Consider the following 25,227-nt stretch of genomic DNA (forward strand, 5'->3'; position numbering starts at 1 on the left):
GTCCCCAAGCAGCAGCACAGCAGCAGCGAACCTGTGAGCACTGCAAATTCCCAGACCTCACCCCAGACCTATGAAATCAAACATTCTGCAGGTGGGGCCCAGACAGTGCTGTTCAAGTCCTCCAGGTGATTTTGATAAACAATTAAAGTTTGAGACCACTGATATATTGTTAGTGCTTCTAGGTTGCATATGAGTTAACTGAAGGGTAACTGTCCTGGTTTGCACTAGACTGTTTGGTGCCTAGGATGTAGAAATTTTTAGTACAAAACACAGAAAAGCCTGGGAAAATCCAGTCTCTCTAGTTAAGTGTGGCTCAAAGGGGTCAATTTAAAGTGCTAGAGCTTAGATTTGGACACAGGTATCTGAATTCCAGATCACATTTTAATTTAACCAATGCACTACAGTTCCATGTCAAAAAGCCTCTTCCAGATATTTTGGGGCCCTCACAGGTTTTTCTCAGCTCACACAAATGTAAAATTACAAATGCAATCAGTGCTAGGAAGGAGGAACAGTGTGCCATGAGATTGTCCTTTAGCAGGGGATTTTGCCTGGTCTGGGTATGTGAGGAGGGCAGTGCTCCTCAAATTAAGTAAACACTCTAATTAGCATAAAATCACCTGGGATCTAGCTCAAATGTACACTCTGGTTCAGCAAGTCTGGGGCAAGCCTGACATATAGTTCTACCCACCTCCCAGCAGAAGCCATTTCTGCTGTCCCAGGGACCACACTTTGAGTATCGAGGGGCTACAACAGTGGTTCCCTAACTTGTCTGCAACATTCAACTCTCCTGGGGATCTTTTAATGCTTCCAAAACTTGGGCTGCACTCCAGGCCAATTTTGCCACAATCTCTGGGGGTTGATTACAGGCATCATTTCTGGAAGTTCCCAGGGGATGCCCATGTTCAGACAAGTTTGGGAATCATTTGATCTCACCATTGTAACTTCAACTGTTCCAACTTGGACTTTTAGGCTCTCAGTTCATTAGTTTAATAATCTCCCTTCCTGGACCTTTGCGCACTGTTGGGAGGAATGTAAATTGGTACAGCCATTATGGAAAACAGTATGAAGTTCCTCAAAAAATTAAAAGTAGAACTTCCATACAATCCAGAAATCCCACATCTGGATATATATCCAAAGGAAATGAAATCAGTATCTCAAAGAGATATCTGCATTCCCAAGTTCACTGCAGCGCTATTCACAATAGCCAAGATATGGAAACCACCTAAGTGTCTGTCAACAAATAAATGGAAAAAGAAAATGTGGCACTCACCCCATCCCCCCCACACACACAAACACACACACAATGGAGTAATATTCAGCCTCAAAAAGGAACAAGAATAATGCCATTCGTGACAACAGGGATGAACTCGAGGACATTATACTATGTGAAATAAGTCAGGCACAGAAAGACAAATAATGATCTCATTTAGAAGTGGAATCTAAAATAGTCAAACTCATAGAAACACAGAAGAGAATTTTGGTTGCCAGGGGCTGAGGACTGAGAGAAATGGGGGGATGTTGGTCAAAGGGTACAAAGTTTCAGTTAGGCAGATTGAGTAACTTCAGGAGATCTAATGTAAAGCATCATGACTATAGTTAACAATACTGTATTCTAGACTTGAAATGTGCTAACAGAGTAGATTTTAAGTATTCTCACCATGTAAAAAAATTAGTTTGATTAGTTCACAATGTATATGAATATCCATTTGGGCTAGGCTCAGTGGCTCACACCTATAATCTTAGCACTTTGGCAGGCCAAGGAGGGGGGATTGCTTGAGCCCAGGAGTTTGAGACCAGTCTGGGCAACATAGTGACACCTCATCTCTACAAAAAATTAAACAATTAAGCTGAGTGTGGTGGTTCACTTCTGTGGTCCCAGCTACTCAGGAGGCTGAGGTGGGAGGATTGCTTGAGCCCAGGAGGTTGAGGTTGTAGTGGCCTGTGATTGTGCCACTGCATCCAATCTGGATGACAGAGCGAGGCCTTGTCTCAACAACAACAACAACAACACAAATCCATCAAGTTGTACCTCTTAAAGACATACAATTTTTATTTGTCAGTTATACCTCAATAAAGCTGAAAAAAATTCCCTTTTCATACTCAGCTTGTGGACCACCATTCCTTACAAGGAGAGTTTTTTATAGCAAGTCTGGCTTTTGTTGTCATTTCAGCATCAGCCCTGGCACAAGCCTGCCCCACAGGTTCTGGTGCCAAATGCACTCATTCTCTTAACCAGACCGAAGGGAAACCACAGCCCTTCCTCTTCCTCTAAATTTCACTGGCTGGCTGACTCCTCTCTGGGGCGCTCATGGATACTGAGACTCTCTGCCCCGCCTGAGGTGAGGGGTGGTCCCCAAACCCTCCCCAACTCCAGGTGGAAGCTTGGACTGAGGAATCCCACTAGACGAAGGGGCCCAACCTGGGAATGTGCAACACTCAAATGGTTGCAAGCTGCATGGGAAGTCTTTTTTTTTTTCCTTAAGAAATACGATTTTCTGGGGAGTGGCCTGGCAGGGAAGGCTTTTTTCACTTTCCCACTTAAGAATCCTGGGGTCTATAGCTACTATGTAACCACAAAAATTAAAAGTTAAAAAAAAAGGAATACTGGGGTCTTGACAAGGGTCTGGACTTCTTCCATTGTTTGAAGCTCCCAAGAATTGAAGCAAGGACTTGCCGAAACACGGTTACACAATCTTAACAGAGTAATGGAATCAACATACTTACCAATATGATCACTGCCTGTCCATAACTTAAAGTCTACATTTGTTGCCCTTCCTGAAAGTAAATTCTCTGCCTGACCTCTTCCTGAGACAGGTCCTGTGTGTCACCAGAGGAGAAGGCCAGGGGTTTGGAAAGCCAGGGATGCTGAGGGAAGGGGAACAATGACTCTTTCCAGTCTATTTGCTCTTAAACATCAGGGTGACTTTTTGCATCCTATTCCATAATCTATATTTTTTCTGTTGTAATGTAAAACAAATGTTCCCCATCTTACTCCCTCCAATCTTAAAGCAGAACTGCTGCTCTGTGTTTATCCTTTGGCTTCTTGCTCACTCATCTCCCCAAGCTTTGGGAAGCCCCACGCTAGGGCTTTAGGCTGTGGCCAAGAGAATCCTGTCTTCCCAAGTATGATATGAAAGAGTGAGACTTGCAGCCCACTTTTATGGCAGAAATCAACCAAAAAACGACTTGGATAAAGTGCATCCTAAAACCATAGTGAGTTTCACATAGACAGCAACAAAGACCTCATCTGTATTAGGGGTCATATCACAGATGCTCTTTAGGGAGCTGTGAGTGCTTGTGCATGTGTGCGCGTGTGTATGTGTGTGAGTGTTTGTGTGTGTGTGTGTTCAGATCTACCATTTCTACTCCAGGGTTTTTCCTTGGGCATTCCTATTCCTCTGTCTGGACAAGCACAAATATGAAGAAATCCCTTTAATTTAGAGACTCTTTTCCTGAATTGTGTAATGAAGATAAAAATGCACAGACTAAACAAATTGAGATGAGCCCTACTGATCTAGTACTTAGAATTCTATGGATGGAAACTTTTGTTTTGGTTTGTTTTTAAAAATCAATACTATTTAAAGCAACAGAATGAGAACACAGTTGGTGGATAATGAGTTGATGGCAGAAGTGCCTGAATCAGCAGCACTTCAGGGTAAAGATTCCGTGATATTTCCTATTACATGGTTTGTGTGTGTTCAATTTATCCCATGGACTGGTTGTAGTTGGAAGAGTCAGATGGATTTATCTCATGATGTCAGGAGTTTCTGGTGTCCCAAATAAAGTTTTAAGCAAATGCTGAATGAAAGAATAGTTTTCACTCTCTATGTCAAATTATATATTCTCTTTAATTTTAATTTTAAAATCAATTAAATTGTTCGATCATTCCTTTTTTTATCCCCCTCTCTCAGGATTAGTTTTTCCAGGTTCAACTCTAGGGAAAATTAGGGTTTGGGGCAAAATATACCATGTTCTCCTTAATGTCCCTCTCTCTCAACATGTCATGTCTAATGGGTGAGATTAAGTTAAAATCAGGGTGGTCGCAAATGAGGAATAAATTCACAGAAGCCCAACGTGCCAAGCTGGAGCATGTGAGAGGCTGGAGCGAAGCATGGTAGTCCCAGACCCTTTGGGGAACTGTTGAAAGGGAACTGTTGCTCCTGTGACTCCCACAGCAACTGTCCCTGAAGTCTCTGTTCCAATCACTGTGTTCAGGCTCCTTGAGGAACAGAACCCTGGGGCAGTTCTGGAAAAGGTTGGCCACTTCCTCCTATCACCTCCACAGAGCAGACTCTGACTTTCCTAGACTAGATACCCACTCTCCTCCCCGCTGCAGTCTCCAAGCCACCATGGATGCCCTTTCATGGAACACTGCTGAGCTTGTAATCACTTGTGTAGCTCTGCCTTCCCCTCCAGGGGAGGGGATAATTGGAGACCACCAAGGCTCACATCATCTGTGAACAAAAGGGGTTAATCTGGCTATAAAAACAGAGTAGAAAAGCAAATCCATATGTGGAAAGGGAAATACAAAATGAAAGCTTTCTCTGTTTAAGACCTTGCTCTTGCCTCCCCCCACCCCATCTCTGCTAGCCAAGTTTCACTGATTTGAGAATGGCTCCAGGAAAGCCAAAATACTCAGACCCTGGGCCATGAAAGAAGTAAGCATATAGAAGCCTGTGCTTCCCTTTGAGGGGTTGGGTGATGGTGGTGGTTCTAAAACTGTACTCCACCCGAGAAGCTGACCCCACCATCTGCATCTTGAAAAACAAAAACAAAGCAAAACAAAACAAAAACAACTCTCCTTCTAATTAGGAATCCATTACTGCAATCACAATTCCCTCGGTCATCTGGTCTACCAACCGAATCTACTAGCATTGTCTACCTATCATCACAGTATCACTTGGCATAAGGGAGCAGACACTGTGAGTGCTCTGCTAGCCAAGATAGGAGACTATCTGCCCCTTTTTCTTTTTCTTCTGTCTGCCTTTTGGATAATTTTACTCTTTTGTATTTTAGCACTTCCATCAAAAATAGACGAAGAGGTGATAAGACTCAAATCAGCACATTTTTCAAGGGTTTGCAACTCTTGGAACAGCCTGATGTGAGGGACGTTTGGACAGAAGAGCTGTAAGCAATTCTATACAATCATTTGCAGGCTGGGCTCCTTCTCCCAGTTGGCATGGGTGATAGCCTTTGAGAAGGGGAAGCATGGAAACAGTCACAGGATCTCTCTTTTATCTGTCAAAGGGGATGGAGTTGGGGTCACTTTGAAAAAGAGGAGTATGGAACAAGGCAAAAAGTTCCAAATTCTAAATTCAAAGATTCATTGCTGGGTAACTGGATCTGTGTGATGGCGCATGGAACATCTATGAATCTGGCAGTCCTGGCCCAGGACACGGACTCCTTGTTGAACATTCTGTTGGCAGGGCGAACACGATGATGACCGAGGGGGAAAGGAAACCAGCCTTTTTGGCGGCCAGCTTCTTGCTTCTTGCTGATGTTTACATGCCGTTGTATCCAAAGCAGGCCAACAAATCTTATGTATAAGGGACCCCACTGGACTGAAGTGATAGGATTTTTAAGGCTGAACTAATATTTTCCTTTGACACAAGCTCCCTTTGAACTAGCTACTGATACTGCCCAGGCTAATGTGAATAGTGAATTGTACAAAGGCAGACTGAGAAAACCAGCTAAGAGGCAAAACCATTCTCTGCTGTTTATTTCAGAATTGTCCATGTTTCTAGAAAAGTCAACCTGTTATTTGAGGGGCTACCTGCTTAATTCAGTCAGTGAGAGGATGGTCCTCTGATCTCCTTCCATTTGTGGACTTCTTATGAATCTTTTGAGATCACTCAGAGTCCCAAAGGGTGGGCATTGTTTTAATTGCCTATGAAAGGGATTCCTATAGGGCAAAAGTTGACCTGGTATTTCTTGCCAAACTAAATGCTTCCAGAGGTTCCAACACAATCGTTTTTTCTCTTGGAGTTGTCTTTTTCTTTCCCTAGGTATGCCCTGCCAGCCTTTGGGAAAATGTAGTAAAGTCACCAGCATCACTATGAGCCAGAAGTTATCCAACTCCCCTGGGAATCTTATTTAGTGATTTACCAAGTAACTTGAGGGAAATCAAGATAGAAGAAAAGAAGGTCCCCATGGGGACCCCTTACTCCCCTCCCACCCCACCTTTCCTAAATTTGAACAAGCTGTTGGTGTCCCCAGGCCTAGTGTCTTCAGGTTACACTTGGAAATTAAAATCTAATTGGTTTTGTGGTTCTTAGGTTTCCGCCCTTAACAGACTCCTTCTCAAGGATACATCTGTAAGCTTGAGGTCAGCAATAGCGATTTATTATACCTCCCTAGTTTTATAAGATGCCCCTGATTTTAGCAGCCTGATGTCTAAGAATGTCATCCTGTAGGAATGTCATTTGGTGTGTGAGTGTGTGTATGTGTTTGTGCATGCATGTGTCTGAAATCCAAATTTGCAGCACTACTGATCTTTCCAAGGATAACACACTTTTATTGGAGTTAATTTTGGAAATAGGGGAGACATAACACACCAAGTTGGTGGATTTTTAATCTTGCCTGTCTGAATCTTAGTATCTTAAAAGGAAATGTGTTGTATAAACGTACAGCACTGTTATTAAAAGTCTTAAGGCTTTGCTTATGCAAATGCTTCCTGCCAGGAATCTCACAGGAATTCCTGGGTTAACTTTCATGACAATGGAAGTATTGATACATACACACACACACACACACACTGTCACATACAGCACACACACACATGTGTGCACAGATGGAAAAGGATTTCCTTCAACCAACATTGGTGCCTTGATGGTAAAATACCACATGTGTTTTAGTGTAGTGCCTTCAGCAAGATGTTTTCCGGGTTTTAAACCAAGCATCCTTCTTGTAAAAGACTCCTTTTCTTTTCTTTTCTTTTTTTTTTTTTTTTTTGGCTATCATATGTTTTAAAACTAACAATACACTTTTGGTTCAGATGTTTTATCCTTTCCTTGATTTTCCCCCACATAATGATCTAACTGTACACACTATATATAGTTGGATTCTGCATGTAAGAAAGTCATAGATCTTTAGGACTAAAAGGAACTTAAAGAGTATTTAGGCCACATTTTTCTAAGCTCAGTTTTATGGAACAGAAATTAGTTGCAAATAATTCACTTTCAAGGTCTTGTTTTTCAGACTCATTTGCCACAATTCAAATGTAAAACAGAACTACAGAAGCCAAGTTACTTTCCAGAAAATTATCTCTTGAGTAAATTTAGAATTATTCATTTAACCATATGTCCCAGGAAAGATGCCAAATTCCTGCATACCTCTGAGCCTGCCCACATACAGTTCCTTCTGTTTAGACCATTTCTCTCTCCCTTCACCTAACAAACTTCTATTTATCCCTCAGACACTCCTATCATATGGTCTTAGAAAACCCTGTACCTTTTATTTTGTAGTATCCACCATGATGATAATTATTTAATTATGTATATAACTCTTCAATGTCACTGTTTCCTGCTAGACTGTAAGCTCTATGAGGGCAGGGTCCCTTTATGTCTAGTTCATTGCTCTATTACCAGTGTCTAGAATAATGCCTTACACATAGTAGCTCCTCAATAAACATTTATGTAAAACACCTTCATCTATGCTTCATCCATGCCTTAATCTATGCTTCATCTATGCCATCATCTATGTTTCTTGGCACATCAAATCTGATATATGTTAGATATCCTGCATCTGAGTTTGATGCCCAAAAGGGGAGCTGGAAGGAAAGAGAGCCACCCTGTTTTCCTCTGGTTTTCAGGATCCTAGCCTCCTGTGGTTACGCCAGCCCCTCTGACTACCCTCTTCTCTGCCTTCCTCAAAAACTTCCTTCTCTCCCCAAGGTTCTCCCACTGGCTCTTCTCCTCTCTTCTTAGAATCTACTTGTAGTTTCAACTATTCTCTCCAGCTCTCATCTTTATCTCCAGGAGTGTTTTCAGTTCCTGGAATCTCTTCATGGATAGACAGATGAGACTGCTTACTCACTCTCTCCCTGTTTCTCTTATGTTTGTGGTATCTTTGCCTATCCAGCCACCCAGACCTGGCATCTGAATCCCAATCAACTGCTCAAGGCAAGGAGACTTGGAAAGAAATGCTGTCTTCTTGCTGCAGAACCCAGTTTTCCTCATTAAGAGGTTCGTTTCTAGTTTGTGTCATCCCTTGTGTGGTGTACTCAGGAGGCAAGAGATGACCCTCTGATGGGACAGCCAGTTTCTTGACCGTCTGGAAGGTGACTCACTAGAGAGAGAAAATCAGACTTCTCTAGAAAAACTCTGCTGCAGGCTTCTCCATGAAATAGAATACAGACAAGCACTGGGAAATTGTGAAAACTCAGAGCAATCAGTGGGTCAGTAAGCCTTGTAGCCTTTCCATGGCATTTCTGGTCTGGGATCATTGCTCTGGAATACCCCTTGATCCACTCCTGCCCTTGAATGATTTGCTGACAAAGTGTTGGGGGAACTCTGTGCATGTTGGAACTTAGCATTGAACCTGAGCCCTGGCTACATTTTTACTACCTGTGTGAACCCTGGCAGGTAGTTTCCGCTCTCTGAACCTTTTTTTTTCATCTTTAAAATTGATCATAATCCCTATGAGCTTCAAGAGGTGGTTGTAGAAATCAAATATCTTAATGTATGTAAGATGCTTTGAAAACTAGGGATAATGAAACATTAGATGTTTATAAAACCTCATGTTCCTCCTTTATGAATTTTGTTCTCCATACACCATCTGTGCGATTATTGACTTTTCTTTAAACACACGTTTAAAACATTTTCTTGAAAACATTATCTCTAAAGTGTATAATAATTAGATGGTAACCACGACAAATGCAATAAATATGAATCATTAAATTCTAGCTAGGTATGATTGCCTTTTAAAAGTTCTGAGCCTGGGAACTAATTGTCAATTGTTTAAAGTGAAGTTCAGCAAGTGTTTGGGATGATAAAGACGTTTTAGCATCAGATGGAGACTTCCTCCTTGACATAATCGGAAGAATGAAAGAACTGAAATGAGAGAAAGATGCTGACTAACATGGTTCAATGTTGTCAATGCATGTCTGTGTGTCAACTAAATTCATCTTTGGACCAACAAGTCCATGACCCATACTTCTGGAACACTGCAAACATGTTAGATATAGATTAGAAATAGTACAGGTTGAGCATCCCTTATCCAAAATGCTTAGGAGCAGAAGTATTTCAGATTTTGGATATTTTTCAGATTTTGGAATATTTGCGTATATATAATAAGATATCCTGGGGACAAGATCCAAGCCTTAACCTGAAATTGTTATGTTTCATATACACATTATACACACAGCCTGGTGGGTAATTTTATACAATATTTTAAATAATTTTGGTGCATAAAACAAAGTGTGTGTACATGAGGTACATGAGGTCAGATGTGGAATTTTCCACTCAAGGCTTCACGTCAGCACTCAGGAAGTTTCAGATTTTAGAGTATTTCAGATTTTCATATAAGGGATCCTCCAGCTGTACAGAAGGAAAAGGAAGAGCTATGGGTTGAACTGCCCACATTTCATTCACATTCACCATGACTAAGTATGTAACCATGGAACTTAATCCCTCTGGATCTTAGTTTACTCATCTGCAAAATGGGATGATTGTAAAATTCGGAAAAAATGATGTAGCACAATGCCTGGCACCTGGGCTATACTTGGTAAGAGCAGTTACTATACCTCGTGCTAGAGTAAAGCCTCTGTTTTATCTTCACACATCAAAGGTACGACATGGTTGAAATTTCTGGTGTTTTGGTTCTGAGGAGTAGAGGACGACTAACAACACTAAGGATAAAACTTGGGGTCATTTTTCTTACTAGCAAACTAAAGAGGAGAATTACAGTGATTAATTGGATCATTCATATTTCAAAAATATCAACCAAAAAAGCAATTTCTCCCTGCAAAACTTCGAATAGACCTATCCACTCCTTCAAGAGTGCTGTGGTCAGCATGGTGTCAAGGGCTTGACTAAAATTATAAAGCACTGAGAGGTGTTGATATTAAACATTTTTTTTTTTTTTTTAAAAGGAGTGCCAACTCTAAGTCTTCAGGATAAGAAGAAATATGATGAATTCAAGGCCTTCTCAGAATTTCTTGCACTTCAAAGAGCATGTACTTGGCAATGATTCCGCCACTTTCCTGAGTTTGGTCAACGTGGCTGAGGAAAGGCAAAACTCTTAAAATCCACGCAGATGGAACTTTTCCACTGGCCCTAGTTTGGTATAAATATTCATCAAGGACTACAAACTTAAAGTAGATAGCCGTCTGAGTTATGAGAGGTTTGCACTAAATTTCAGCCAGTTTTCAGTCGTCCCTCCGGCTCTTGTCTCTCAGGAGGGCCAAGCCTCCTGAGATGCAGCTGCTGTTGTTCCGTGATCCAGGCCAACCGCTTCCCCAGACCATGGAAATCATTGGAGTTTGTTCTCAAGAGAAGTCCATCCAGAAAGAGAGAGCCTCGAGGTTCAGATGAAGGTTCAAGTTAGTTGTTTGAAAAGGGGAAATGAATCAAGGCCTGGCTCGTTCACCATCCTAAAGCCCATCTTTTTGTAGACAAGCTTAAAGAAGGAGAATAAAACTTGAAAGCATAAAAAAATTCAGGGTCTGGTTTGGTGCGCTGCCTTCCCCAGTTCCTCTCATTTTCTTTTCCTTTTCATCTTAAGATTCCTCCTAAACGCTACCAGGTAGTCTCCTCCCCATTCCCCCCGGCCCACTCCTACTTTGCCAGTTCTGATCTTGGTGCAGAATGGGAAGGGACCACACTGAAGGGCGATTGAATAGGTTAATGGTCTGCCCGCCTCTATTCCACAGCTGTTTTGTTTTTGTATCCTCTGCTCTTAGGGTCTCTTTCCTTCTTTCTAACCTCTCAGAATTCCTTGTCCCTGTCAGAAAGGAGAACAAAGCTGCTCTTACCTCTTTTGATGTCTTTCCTTCTGTCTCCTATTTCCCAATTCCATCCCACTCCCTTTTCTATCCATTAATATCACTGAGCCCTTAACATGTGCCAGTGTTCCAGGGTACACCCAAAGGGGAAGAGGGAATGTCTCTGTTCTCAAGGAGCATAACATGGAGAATTTCAGCATAAACAGGATATGACGGTACCAGAGTTAGGCAGGCAAGACAGCCACTGCAGATGCTTCAGGGTCATTCAGAAAATTAAACGTGCATGCAGCGGGAGAGTAAGTCCACACTAGGAGTTCACAGGACAGCGAACTTGGTCAGAACTGATGGTTTTATGGAGGAAGGCACTGAGGAAGGGGTGGGATTTGGGACCATGGAGAAGGAAACTCAGCATGCACACAAGGAAGAAACATTATGTTCAGGGAATGAGTGACAGGTCTGCCTGGGGCAGCAGAATGTTGTAGTGGAAGATGTGGCTGAAAAGGGACCCATCGCATAGAAACCTGGATGCCAGGCTAAGTTCAATGGCAAGATTTGAAAGGGTCCTGGTGGCAGCTCCTGGAGACAAAGTTCTCCCTTAACGTGACACCTCCAGGGGGCTGCAGCAGGAACTCACTCTTCATGCTTTGCCCTCACATTGGTCTGCTGCCTGTATACATATCACTTTCCAACTGTTTATCAAATACTGTCTCTATTATCTAATAGTACTCCAAAGGAAAACTTACATGCAGTAAAAATGCACCAATCTCCAGTATTTGCTCGATTACTTTATATGTATATCCCATGTGACCATCACCTAGATAAACATGTAGAATATTTTCAGTGGCCCAGAAAGTTCCTTCAGGCCCCTTTCTACTCAATAAAAACCTCTTCTTATAAAGGTGGTCGTTATTCTGATTTCTATTACTGTTGATTAGTTTTGCTTGTTTTTGAACATCATCAAAATGAAATTACACAGTGTGTATTCCTTTGTGTCTGGTTTATTTTTCTGTCTAACATGTTTAAAATTACCCATATTGTTACATATGTTAGATTTTTTGTTACTAAGTAATATTCTGTTTTATAAATACAAAATGATTGGTTTATCCATTCTCCTGTTGATGGAGATTTGAAATATTTCCAGGTTGGGTCTGTAATGAATAACATGGCTTCAAATATTCTTGCCCAAGATTTTTTGTGAACATCTGTGATCCTTTCTTTTGGACATATACCTAGAAGTGTAATTGTTGGAATACAAAGTGGATATATACTTTTTAGATACTACCAGACAGCTTTCCACGGTGGTTGTATCATTTTATATTCTCCCTGGCAACATCTGTGAGTTCCAGTTGCTCCACATCCTCTCCAGCACTCTCTCCTGTTAGTATTTAATTTTACCATTCTGCTGGGTATGTGACACTGTCTCATTGTGCATTTGTTTTTCTGTAACGAATAATGATGTTGAACATGTTTTCCTATACTTTTCGCTATTTAGACATCTTCTTTTGTGATATGCTTATTCAAGTCTTCACCTGTTTTAAAAAATTGGATTTTAAGTTGATTTGTAGAAGTTTTTATATATTCTGAGTACAACCCAGATCGATCGATCGATCTATCTATCTATCTATCTATCTACCAATCATCTATCTATATACACAAATATATATACACATACACAAATAAATATTCAAAATGAAGGTCAGAGTGTCTATTTCTTGGGTTTCTTCCCACCTTCAGGGAGACCTGGTGTCAGCTCTTAGCGGAGTGAGATGGCAGTAGACATGCCCCAGGGTTTGTCTGGGGATCAGTATATACAAATACCGCAAATATTTTCTTTCTGTGGATTGCCTTTCACTTTCTTAGTGGTATCTTTTCATGAGAGCAAGTTCATTTTGATGGCCAGCCTTCATAGGTGTTTACTGAGTACCGCCTCCAGAGGAAAAGACACAAACATGCAAAATTTGATTACCCTCAGAGGAAAAGACACAAGCATGCAAAATTTGATTACCCTCATCCTGTTCTAGCATTCCACAGAGTAATAAGTGATGACAACTTTACAAACAATTTTTTAAAAGTTTTGGATATTACCTCTATTTATCAAGCATTTCCTCTTTGCCTCCTTAGCCTTCTTTGACTTTGTATACATCCCTCTCTTCCTTTTTTCTTTGAAAGAAAGGTGCTATGCATGTATGCATGTGGAATAGTGCTGATTTTTCTTGAGTGTTTATGACACGGGTTTGGAGTTCTTCTCTTGGTGCTTTAATGCTGCCTAGCACCTCTTTCTTGCCATGATTTCCCACATTAAAAATCCTCTTGCAAGAAACAGGATAGCTGGTGGCACAGAAGGGCTTCCCCACCTGAGTGAGGCCAGGAGAGGGAACTATCCTAGCCAGGTGGAGGAGCTGGCACAAGTAACAAGATGGATCCCCAGACAAACCCTGGGGGATGTCTGCTGGCCATCTCACTCAGCTAAGAACTGACACCAGGTCTCCCTGAAGGTAGGAAGAAACCCAAAATATAGATGCTCTGACCTTCATCCTGACCAATATGTAGGACTTAGTAGGTTAACTGGGACTGGGACTTCAGAAAAAAATGGCCATTACCTCCTTGAATCTGTCAAGGAAATAAAGGAAACCAATAAGGAGAAGTTACATAGAGAGAAATTTTAGCTCAAAATAACAAAAAGCTTTCCAATAATTAGAGAAGTTTAAAAAATTAGACATCTTCAGGAGGTGTGAGTGTTCCTCAGTGGTATTCTGACAGCAGCTGGCTGCCCAGCTCATCTCATGTTTATGTGGAAGTGGTTCTACACAACACAGCTTTTAAAAGTCTTTCTGAACTTGAAAGGCTATAGTACCTTGAATTCTAATCCTACCTCTCCCACTAACTAGCTCTGTGACCTCAAGCAAGCCATCTGGCTTTGCTGGGTCTGTTTCCTCATCTGTTAAAGAAGGCAGTTGACCTAGAGAATCCCTAAGCCTCTTCTTACTTCTTAAAAGTTAATTTTAATTGCTGAAATATACAGTACAAACATTATTCAAATAAATATAGGATGATTTCCCCTGTGATGGTCCAATTTCTGGGCTGGGCTCATGGAAATGTGCAAGGTGGGTGATGACAGCCATTTTAATTAGCTGGGAATCTCATTACAGGGTTGTATCTTCCCCACGGGCTACTGAGATCTGTTGGTTCTGTAGGAGGACAGATGAGAGGAAACAAAGCTTTTCCACCAAATCTTGCCCTTTCTTCATGTCCTTGCAAATGCAGGGATGATCACCATAATGTTATTTTTCAGATAATTGCCAGGGAATCATCTGGGATTTTATTTTTCTCTGTTTAATGTACCAGGTACAACTGACAAAAATCAAGGACAATCATCCTAGCGGCACTGAGATATCCAAGCCATGTGTGTTTCATTTCAATGCATCACCTGCTCTAAAATACGGCAAGAAGGAACTCACATTTTCAGACCAAGTCAGAAATCGAAGTAAAAACCGTGTGAAAGAAATTGTTTTGATGCAAGATTCCAGATCTTATTAACCAAGTTCCCATATTTCAGAACGCTGTTTTGCTTCCTCACAGTTCATCAAAAAGTCCTACTTGCGATTTCTTTTCCTCTTGTTATTAAATGGCTTCAGAGTGAAGCTCAGGGTGCACACACATGCTATGGTGCTCTGAACGGTGTTTTCATGTTCTGCTCACATGTGCCATGTGCTGGATCTCACAGACGTATATGTGTGTGCACACACGTGTGTGTTCCTTTCTTTCCATATATATTGCATATATTTGGTTACCTTTTTTCCTGCTGTCAAAACACAAACCTGTATCTTCCTGCAAAAATTCAAACTCAACCGGGAGGAGTTTTGTGGATCTCCATTGCAGGGCTTAGGAGAGCCTCAAGTCACTACCATGAGAAGTTTTCTACGTGCAGCCTGACAGGCCTTGCTATCCTGTCACCCCAATGGGTTTTGCTTGAGAGGAAGAGGAACAGGTTCTCAGATGAGAAGATAAAAGATGTGCATTTGTGGCTAGATGAATACAGTGGAATGTATTTTTCCATAGTTCAAGATGGGTGATATTCCCCAAGTTGGAAATCGAATAGAATGGAAAATATGGGTGTTAGATTTGGAAGGTATAAAACTGGACTGTGGCCTGATCCTAACAGCTCATTCATCCTCGTCTTTTAACGCTCAGCTCAAATGTCCCCTCTTTGGGAAGCCTTTCTTGACCTCCCCAGGTAAGATTAAGTATTTCCTCTTCTGATCTCTCTCAGTCCCACACATGTACCCCGATCAAGGTCTTTAGGCACTGCTATGATTCTTTGATGATTTGATTAGGCTGTTCCTTTTCTGAGACCATCAGATTTTAAAATTCCTTTCCTTTTATTTCTCCGTTTCCCAGCTCAGTCCCTGGCATATAATATTTGTGTAATATGTGTTTGGACAAAATAAATTCTTAGAGTTAGCCAAATCAACGGTTAGTTTAAAAAGCTTCAACAAAGTAATGTTTTCATTCTCTTTACCATTTCACCTTCATTAGCTCTTTTAATGGTGAGGCTGCCTTGTGTTTAATACACATTCCTTATATATCAAGTACTGTGCCAAGAGCTTAGATGATTGTTATGAGTACAATAACTTTTAGGCCCCTTTTATTGATGAAGAAACTAAGGCTCAGAACTAACATGACTTGTTGAGGTAATAGGAAATGAGTGGCAGAGTTGGAATTTGAATTGAGTTTGTTTACTCCAAGAGCCTCAGACCTCAATCCACTACAGCTGTATGTGTGTGCTTACATGTTTATGCTTATATGTGTATATTTGTGTGTGTGTGTGTGGTGCAATGCTGCTAATGCCTTAGCTTGATGTGGAAAGAGTCTTTATATTTTTAGGTTCTTTGTTTATCTGACATGAGAATATCTCTTAGGACAATGTCTTAAATGCATAAGATAAAAATGCAAAGAAAACCAATATTACTAAGATAGTATCAATATATAAAAACAAATTTGTGAGTTAGTAACAGATGTGCCTTTACTAAGTTAATGAATATGATCTAGCAGTGGGTATAATTATGGTCATTTCAGAGCAGGGATTAGTATAAATGGTAGGATGAGGATCTATCTTAGCTGTAATGTGATATAAAAATACCTGCTTTCCATTGGTATGAAAGGCATAGGGGCTGCTAAACTTCTAGGGCATTTATCTTTATTCATAGCAGTAAGAAATACTAAATTTCAGTTATAGGTTAGGGATAAAAAATGCAATACTTTTTCTAATTTAAGTTCCCTGACACCCTCAATTCTATCTACAGATCCTAGGTTAAAAGCCTCTCCTCTATCCACTAATAAGATTTCAAAACATCTCTCTCTTATACTTCCTCTAAAATAAGAAGCCCCCAGATGCTGACCTCTCCCCACATTAGAGTCAGATCCTCTTAACAAGGAGACTGGCTGGCCACTGAGCCAGGGTTGGGGTGGGGAGCACCCGCGTGACGTGGTAGGAGGGGTGGCTCTCCTCCAGGATGAGGGCAGAGCTGGGATCTACTTTCCTTCCACCTCTTTCAGCCAGCAGATTGCTCGGGTCAGTCACCTGGATGGTCAGCCTCATGAATCAGTACCTAGAAACGCCACTGAGTCATACAGCCCAAATAGATGCTCTCTTCTAAGGGCAGGTTTCTTATGAGGCCATTAGCCAGCCAAGAGTCCTTTCCCTATGCTCCTGCCTTTTGGTGTCCCTGACATCAATACTATGAAAAATACAATCTAAATGTTCGGCTGCCTCTGAAAACATATGCTGAGCAAACATATGCTGAGCAAAGACAACTGGCCTACCACCACATCGCTGTAGGAAGGCTGAGGGACCACTGGCTGCTGGTGGGATCTGAGAGCTGCCAATAGTCCCCCTTGCCTCAGACTCCTTTTCACTTAGTGCCTCTGGTGGTTTCTTCCCAAAGGCCCTGTTTGAAATGTGACAACTGGGAGAACTACCACACTCATTCTACTGTTACACTGTAGGGATGATCAGAGCTGAGATGTGGCTCTGAAGGTATGTGTCCTGGAAAATCTGAGGGTGGAAAGGGGGGTTGGAAAAGGAAGGAGAGGTATGTGGGTGTGCTGAGGAGGGGAGAGGTCAAGGAACACAAAGACTCACAGAACACTGACATTATTTGACCTGTCTCCTGCCTTATGAAAAATAAATTCTACCAGACTCAAGTTTTCTTGGCAGGGATCAAAGCTTTCCTATTCATTGTCATGTATTCAGCACTTAGCACAGTGGCTGGCACATAACAGATGCTAAATAAATATTTGTTATATAAAGAAATGAGTGACTGTTGCCCTATCTTATAAGCAAGACATTGGAAGGAAAGACTGGTAATGGAACAGGGGAGGGCTGCTGTGGAAACACCCAAGATGAACTGTGGCTATTCTCATGATTTTGCAATGTGATGTGGCCTGAGCATATTTATGGCTAGGTCCAGGTTTAACTACAAAGAGAAGGTCCTGCAGTCTGAGAGCTTAGAAGCCCCATGTGATGTAGGTAAACTGAATTTGGTCTTCCACATTCCAATACTTAATAACCTATGGGATTTTTGCATCTTGCTGATGAGAGGGGATACCCATAACAGCAGGAGAAAATGTTTATCAAGGGTATATTATGTATCCAGGCACTTTATGCACTTTACCTCATTAAACTATTGTTTAATGTAGAACTATGGTTAGCTATCTTTCTCAAATGAAGAACCAGAGGTCCAGAGAGGATCAGTAACTTGGCGAAGTTTGCAGACCTGGCAAATTGAAGAACTGCAGGTCACACCTAGATCTTTGTGCTTGCAAATGCTGTGTGTTTAATGGCTCCTCAAAGTGGCTGCTGGATCTTGTGGCCAAAGATCTGGATCTTGTGGCCAAAGCTAAGTTCACAGTCAAAATGTCCACCTGAACTTCTGAGTTTCAGGGTATGAGGTTGACACAAAACTGGGACACTCTGGGTGTGGAAGTGACAGAATACAGCAGACACTCTTTTCTCCTTCATTCATAAAAGACGCTGAGAGTCAATGTATCTTGGTTGTGGCACCACTCAAGTAAATGTAAGTTTGTAAATTTCAGGTATGCCATTTCTTATGTAAATTTCAGATATGCCATTTTTTTCTTTGTAAATTTCAGATACGCCATTTCTCCCCCGTCCCATTTGTGACATGAAGGGGTTGAATGAGCAGATAACAAGATTCTGCTCAACTCTTTTAGACAATGTCTCATTAGCATTTGTCTCCAAAGATAAATTTTACAAAGGACTCAATATTTTTTAAACAGGAGGAGGAGACAAAACCTATACACAAAGCATGTGGATTTGAAACAGCCACCTTGAGTTGGACACTGGAACTCCTTTGTCCTTCAACAGAGTTAGTTGCCAAATGGAGCCTTTGTTTATTTTCCCTTAGCAATTACACTTCCTTTTAAAGCATGTCTCCTGGTGGGGGCCCAGGCCATGTTTGGCTTGGTCATGATTTACATATTATTGGGTAAGCCATGGGTCAGGCTGACCAGACATGTAGAAATGTGCATGTCAAGGCCAACCTTACCTCCAGGCCAGAGTTTCCTGAAAGCTCTGGGACAAGGTCTCTAGGATTATTTTAGAGTATTAGGATAATATGTATTATTCTTTAAAAGGTCTCTCTACTAGTCTTTTGCTGGGAGATGTCCATTAGCCTTCTGGAAAACCAGGAGAAATCAAGAAAGTCTTTATTCTATACCTAGGAAATGGCTCTGATTTGGTGTGGGTGACAGTATGCTCCTGGTGGTGACCAAGAGCTATCGAAGAGATGCAGATGCCTGGAAACATTTTGCAAATGCTGGGAAGATTCTGAACCAGACTATCAATGAGTTCAGTGGGCTGGAAGAAATTGATCTGTGTATGAAAGTCACAGTAATAATCATAGTCTCTCCACACCAAATTTCTGCTTTCTATGAATGCCTTCTGTTTCTTGTAGAGTAAAAAGAACTAAAGTTTTGGAGTCAGAGAGGCCTGAGTTTGAGTTCTTAATCTGTCATCACGTGACCTTAGGCAAGTCATTTTAAACTCTTAGTCTTACTCATGTGTAAAAAAGGACACAAATATCTTTGCATGGTAGTCCTTGAAGCTAAAGAGCTAACACACAAGAAAATGTCAATCATCTCTGGACCCTTAGAGACGTCTTTCCTTCCCCTCTTTTGCCTAGCCCCAAACTTGCCTGTCCTAACAGAGAATAAGTCTGTTAGGAGGCAAGAATCCAAATAGGTAATAAAAGCAAGAACAGATTCCTTTCTCTTTTCTGAGAAAAAAAAGTAAAAGGGTTTGCTTCTAATGCAAAAGAGCAGATGAGACAAGGAGTTGATCTGGGAGTTTCACAAAGCACTGTAATTGATTTGTCACTTCTGTTTTTGTGAAAACACAATTTCTGCATCAAATATACAGGATTAGATACTAAATTTGTGTTTCAGCCAGTAAAGGAGCCTTGGTGGACATAGGAGACTCAACTTCATATGTAACTCTTTCTATAAAAGTTTTACAGAGAGCATTTTCTAGAGCTTTTGCAGATATACGCTATTGCTATGTGTAAACATTCAAGAATGGTTTGGGACATACCAATTGTTCCATGTGGAGTTAAGGAAATGTTGTGATCTTGAAGGAGTCCTGCAAAAGTAGCTAGTGGCCCTGCACCTGGTGAGATAGTAGCAGCTGGGCAAATCCTCTTCCTGTTATCAAATGGTAGGGGATGTGAGGATATTTCTAAACGAAGGCTCTTCAAGAGCAACAGCTGGCTCTTCGTTTTGGATGTCCTGAAAAGCCGCTTCACAATTCCGCTTTCAGTGGAACGAAGTTTTAAGCCTATTTTTCCATAATCATTTGTTATTTGGGAGATGGTCTGGTGTAAAGGAAAGGTCAGTGGGCTGCAGGCAGAAAGAACCCTGGTTGTTACCCAAATTCTGCCACTTCCTAGGAAAGGTGACCTGTCCAAAGTCACCCAGTGAGTAAATGCCTGTAGTTATTATAATGACTCACGCCCCTGCCAGAAATCTGTTCTTAAAATAAAGATTTAAATGGTGTTGGATGAATGGTCGGGAGATAAGAGCTCTCAAGGTCTGTTACTTATCATGGCAAATCTCCACTTTATGAGACACACAAGCTATTTTGAATGTGCAAGTTGAAAAGAAAGGACGATCTGCCTTCCTAAAGTCAAATGGAATACTTCTCCTGGAGCCCTCTCGGCTCTAGTGGATTGTGAGAGGAACTATTCCCTTACTTCTCTACTCTTTACCTTTTCCTCTTGGGAAGTGGCCTGGATAAGGGCGGAAGGAAAGACACACACAAAAGCCTATGCGCAGCCCCTCCTTCCTGGTCCCCAGCCTTTGCTGATTTCAGCCTATTCTTTTTTCATCCTTGTCACCTTTGGTCAGTTGCATGAAGAAAGGATCAAACCAAGCATCCTCAGAGGGGAATGCCAAAGTCATTTTTCCACTTTCCAACTCGTAGGAGTGTTGGTAAGCTCTGAGCAAATTCCTAGCCTTGGAGGTGAGATGGCTTAGATTAAAGCCTGAAGATAATCTGATGAAGCTCCTCCCTGCCTCCCACTACCACAGCGGCGGATACATTGGTGAAAGTCAACTGTCAGCCCCCAACTCCACATAGTCAGACACACCTGCAAGTTAGGACAAAAATCTGCAATTTACAAAGTAATGGTTTCAGCATCTGTTTTAGAGAGCCTTTAAAAGGGACTTGGATAATTTATTTCTGTTTTAAAAAATAAGGCTCTGTTTTGGGCCAAGTTGCTTATACACCTATGGGCATGTCTCCAATGTCTTGGCTATTAAGGTCTTTAAGTGACAGTTTAATATGTTTTTAAGATTGAGGGAGCCAACAACAATTCTCAAGGAGCCATGTTTACATTGGATCGGCTCACCCGGGTGATGTGCCAGTAGTTTTGCACACTGCAGGAAGTGGAGGTGAAAGCAGGAAGGGCTGAGTATAGAGGGAAGGCCTAGCCTGAAGGACAGGAAAGCCAAGAGGGATGTGACGTAGAGAAGCATGGAGAGGGACATCCAGGTGGACCTGGCAATGCACTTAGAATTACCATCATTTAATGCCCCATGGGCATTTTGTTGAGGGGTGAGAATTTCTAATTAGCTCCCTGTGGAGCCAGCCCACTGGTGACTGCACAGTCAACTATGAACAGGCTCCTAGCTCTCTTTCTTCTAATCCCTTCTAAATTCCTACAGATGGCTCCTTGAGAGTCAAGAGGTCTGTATTCTTGCAGAGCCTAATAGGCTTCAGTACATTTTCTTTGCAACTTCTGATAAGGAGCTTGATCCCTCTGGGCCTCAGTTTCCTTATCTAAAAAGTAAGGAGCTCCAATTCCCCTTCCAGGCCCAACATTATATAACTCCAAAGTGAAATGCTCAATAACTGGCAATCCACATTTGGAAGGGAAGACTATTCCACGTAAGCAGATTTTGCATCCATTGGGTGAGAATGAAGGCAACAGCATTTGGTTATTGTCTTAGCCTGTCAAAGCTGAGCAATGGCTTAGGTTCAGCTGAGTGCAAGCTGAGTGCTCTTCAGATGGGGGCAGTTATAAATAAAAGTGTCCTTCATTTGCCAAAAGACTCCTTTCAGCATCCATGCACCCACTGAAATGTACTGCCACCACCAAGGACTGCCATGGCTAACTTTGAGTGCTCATATGCTGAGCCTTTTATGTACATCATCTCACTTAATTATCACAGCCACTTTGGCAGGTAGATGTTGTTACTGTTTCTTCAACTTTCAAATGAGGTGAGGATACAGACTCAAAGTTAATTAGCTTGCCCAAGAGCACACAGCTAGTAAGTGGTAGAGCTGGGACTTAACCCAGATCTGAAGCCAAAGCCTGCACTAATAATTTGCATCCTTAATCAACAAGAACAAATCCATAGTCGAGATTGATTTCACCCAGTAAAATGGCATTTGGCTTTCAAGGCCCTTTGTTATCAAGACATGTTGGCAATTTCACCATTCTCAGGGAACTGTCTGGGCTAGGAAACCTTCTCTTTCCTAATAGAAAAAAAAAAAGATGGTTCAAGAGCAGCCAGTGGTAGCATTTTACTTAGAAAGAAAGAGAGAAGTTGGGGAACTTGTAAGGTCTGCCATGATGTATGTATGTGGCCCCTAGTGAGTCTCTTTCCCTAGCCTGCCTGGGGTTGGTGAGATGATCTTTAAGTCTACTCCAGTTTTTAGATTTTGTGTTCTCTGCTGAAGATCTTTTTATGACTATCCAGTTGGTGGGGATTCCTGCCCCAACCCCCTTGGGAGTAGGGCAATGGAAACAGCCTGTATGCCATTTCTCATTTTGTAAATAGGTCCCTTGTAGCTCTAAGAGTCTATGAAATTGTTTCAAAATGTCTAAGTGTGATTATGCATCCTGAAGCCAAATGTTATAAACCTCCCCCCCACTGTTGCCGATTTAAAAAATAAATATGCAGTAAAAGCTTTTCAGCATGTTGCTGATATCACGTAGTACTTAATCACTTCTGTGACGTTCAGTTCAGCAAGAGGAGCTTGTCGGTTCTCTTCTTTCCCCTCCACATTTTGAGTTGAAGGCATTGGTTAACCTACAAAATGGTGATCTTCCTCCTGATTGTCGCAGTACCAAGAGGTAAAAAATATCTGCCCTTTCATCTCTACCCACCACATTCTTTCTCTAAGCCTGTAATTGGATCTAAATGGAAAACAAACCCTTTGCAGGCCAAGGAAGTTGGCACTAGGGGGTGACAAGAAGGAGAACATGTTCCACCTCTAATCAGGATAATCACACTCCCCTATGCAAAGGAAAATAAAAACAAGGCTTCCTCCAAGTGGCAACCCAGGACTGCAGTGAGGAGGGGGAGTCTCCATACACCTCATCTCACCTCATACAGTAACCATAAACCAGCTTATATTAAAAATACTCAGAATCATTTCACTTTCCAGAGGACAATGGAACTCTGCCACCTTTAGGCCGGAACTATTCTGTGTCTGAACTTGGGGAGGCAGTTCAGACACACAAATATCAATGCTACAAGTTAAAAAATAATGCATAAAATGAAGCCTATGCAAACAGTGTGGTCTTAGCTGGACAGATATTCTCGTGGCTCACTCATACGTTTTTGAGTCCTGCTGTGTGGCATGGTGTGCTATGTTCGAACAGGGATGAACAAGACAGGTTCGCCCTCAAGGAGTCCAGAAAAATGTATACAGAAATAAGAGCACTGCATGCATAACTCACTACTAGGTAGAGATTAGTAGGTATCTTCTAAGAGTCTAAAGTATTATGGTAATTTCTGTAGAAAGGGAAATGACTTGATTCTGCAAATAGCTTGGCAAATGCAATGAGGCATGATACATTCCAGAGAAATGCCCAGATTCAATGTGACTTGGTACACCCATTTAGAAGGATCCACTGGACTCTGTGATAGGGTCTGGGCAAATTGTCTATAAAAGATCACAGCTATAAATTCGATGGTGAATGCTGTGCCTCTAAGTGGCTGTTTGTGTCTTTAGTTTGATTCTCACAGTCTTTTTTCTTCCCCCTCTCATTCTATCCTGCAGGTTAATGGCAGATGTTTAAGGAAGACTTGGCCCTGCAAGACTAAATCCTGTGAAATCAGAGTTTAACAACTACTGCTTTGGGAAATTAACTCACAATGTCAATATCCCTGCTACCACTGCCCTGAGGGAGGTTAGGTCTATCATCCCCACATCAGAGACAAGGAAACTGAGGCTCAGAAAAGTGACTTGGTGAATACTGTGCAGTTAAAAAGTGGCAGGAACTGAGTCTGGATACCTAGGGCTTTCCTTACAGTCAGCTGCCTGCTAGAACCAACTCTCTGTGACTCCAGGCCTCAGTTTCCTCATCTGTAAAGCCTAGGTTGTCTCTCTGTTCCCTTCCCATTCACATGTTGTCTAAGTCTCCAGCCTGTGCCCTCTCCCAGCTGCATTCAGGTAAGCAACAAATGATATTGGAGCTATAGGCACAGCCGCAGGCTCCTGTGAAGGAGTTTACCCGTGACCTTCTGGGCTCCCGGCCAGCCCTTCTTGAAAGGGAAACGTGCAGACCCTGGGGACAGAAATCAGTTCCCTTATGCTGGAACTGCTGCCACTGCCAACATCACCAACTAAAGAAACTGTGCGTGTGTGTATGTGTGTGTGTGTGTGTGTGTGTACTGGGGAAAACACACAAAACACTGGGATAATAGCAAAAGGGAGACTATGAGTAAATATTACATGCCCTCAACCCTTACTTCAGCCACCTGAGGACAGGGAGTGAGGAAGCTAGGGGTTTTCCTTTACAGATCATAAGATTATATATATATACACATATATATAATATTAAATTTTAACTAGCATCACCAAAGACATAAGACCCTTTGCAAATATTTTACACAACAATGGGTTTGGGATGTGTGTGCCTGTTAGCTCAAACATGTATTCCCAACTATTTGTTTTCCATGCAGTTTTGGAATTTAAAGAGTTTCCTTCTCATTACCTTTTGGGAAGTTTCCGCGAACAGATGGGAAGGGGAAACAAGAAAAAGAATGAGTCTGGGTAAAAACAGACAGCTTTCCGCTCACCTTTTTAACTCCTGGGTTGAGGTCCTTAGCCACCTTTGCCATCCTCTTCTGGGGTGGAGGAACAGCGCCTGGCTTCTCAGGCAGAGGCGCGAGGGCGCGCAGCGGGGACAGCGGCGGCTGAATGGCCAAGTTCGCGGGCCCGGAGGGAGCTCTATGCCCAGCTAGGCGCAGCTGGGCCGCTTTAATTGGAGAGCGGGACTCCCTCTAAAACCTCGCCAGCCACTCCGCGCCGGCGCTCGCGCGAGGCCAGCCAATCCCAGCGCGAGGCTGTCCCCCTCCCTCCGGGAAGTCTCTGCACTGTGGCGGCTAGCGGAGCGTAGCGCTGGCTGCCCTGACGTATCAGCATGGCCGCGGCCCATGACTGCCCGGTTCGCTTCTACCCGTCGAGCGGCAGGAATCCGTCCCCACGCCCTTTTCCTTTAAAAGGCAATGGGCCGAGGGTGGGGCGGACGGCGCGGCTCCAGCGATCCATTCAGGTCAAAAGGGAGAGTGATCAAACAGGAGGGCCGAGGTATTTTTAGTGAGCGGGATCCAGAAATAAATGTTGAGCTGTGCTCCCCTTCCCACCCTTTCTGCCTGGTCGTAGGGGGCGCGGGGAGGGCCGAGGGAGGAGGTGTTTTGCAGGAGCTGGCTAACTTTTCCCAAACCTGGGCGAGTTCTCCAATATCCAGAGA

The 25,227-nt window shown here is 42.3% G+C and overlaps 1 protein-coding gene across 2 annotated transcripts in view; it reads right to left on the bottom strand.

The window, feature by feature from the left end:
* LMCD1 (LIM and cysteine rich domains 1) overlaps positions 1-24,720 on the bottom strand; it is a 64,907-nt gene extending 40,187 nt beyond the window's left edge. Inside the window, exon 1 of one of the 2 annotated variants that reach the window (XM_017874161.1) lies at positions 24,554-24,720. In XM_017874161.1, the coding sequence (XP_017729650.1) occupies positions 24,554-24,595 (42 nt within the window). In that variant the 5' untranslated portion in view covers positions 24,596-24,720. The remainder of the gene's footprint in view (positions 1-24,553) is intronic. The other variant, XM_017874162.1, reaches the window with a different exon arrangement.
* Positions 24,721-25,227: the final 507 nt, after the last annotated feature.

This window comes from Rhinopithecus bieti, unplaced genomic scaffold, assembly GCF_001698545.2.
Source record: "Rhinopithecus bieti isolate Rb0 unplaced genomic scaffold, ASM169854v2 scaffold_7049, whole genome shotgun sequence".
NCBI lineage: Eukaryota > Metazoa > Chordata > Mammalia > Primates > Cercopithecidae > Rhinopithecus > Rhinopithecus bieti.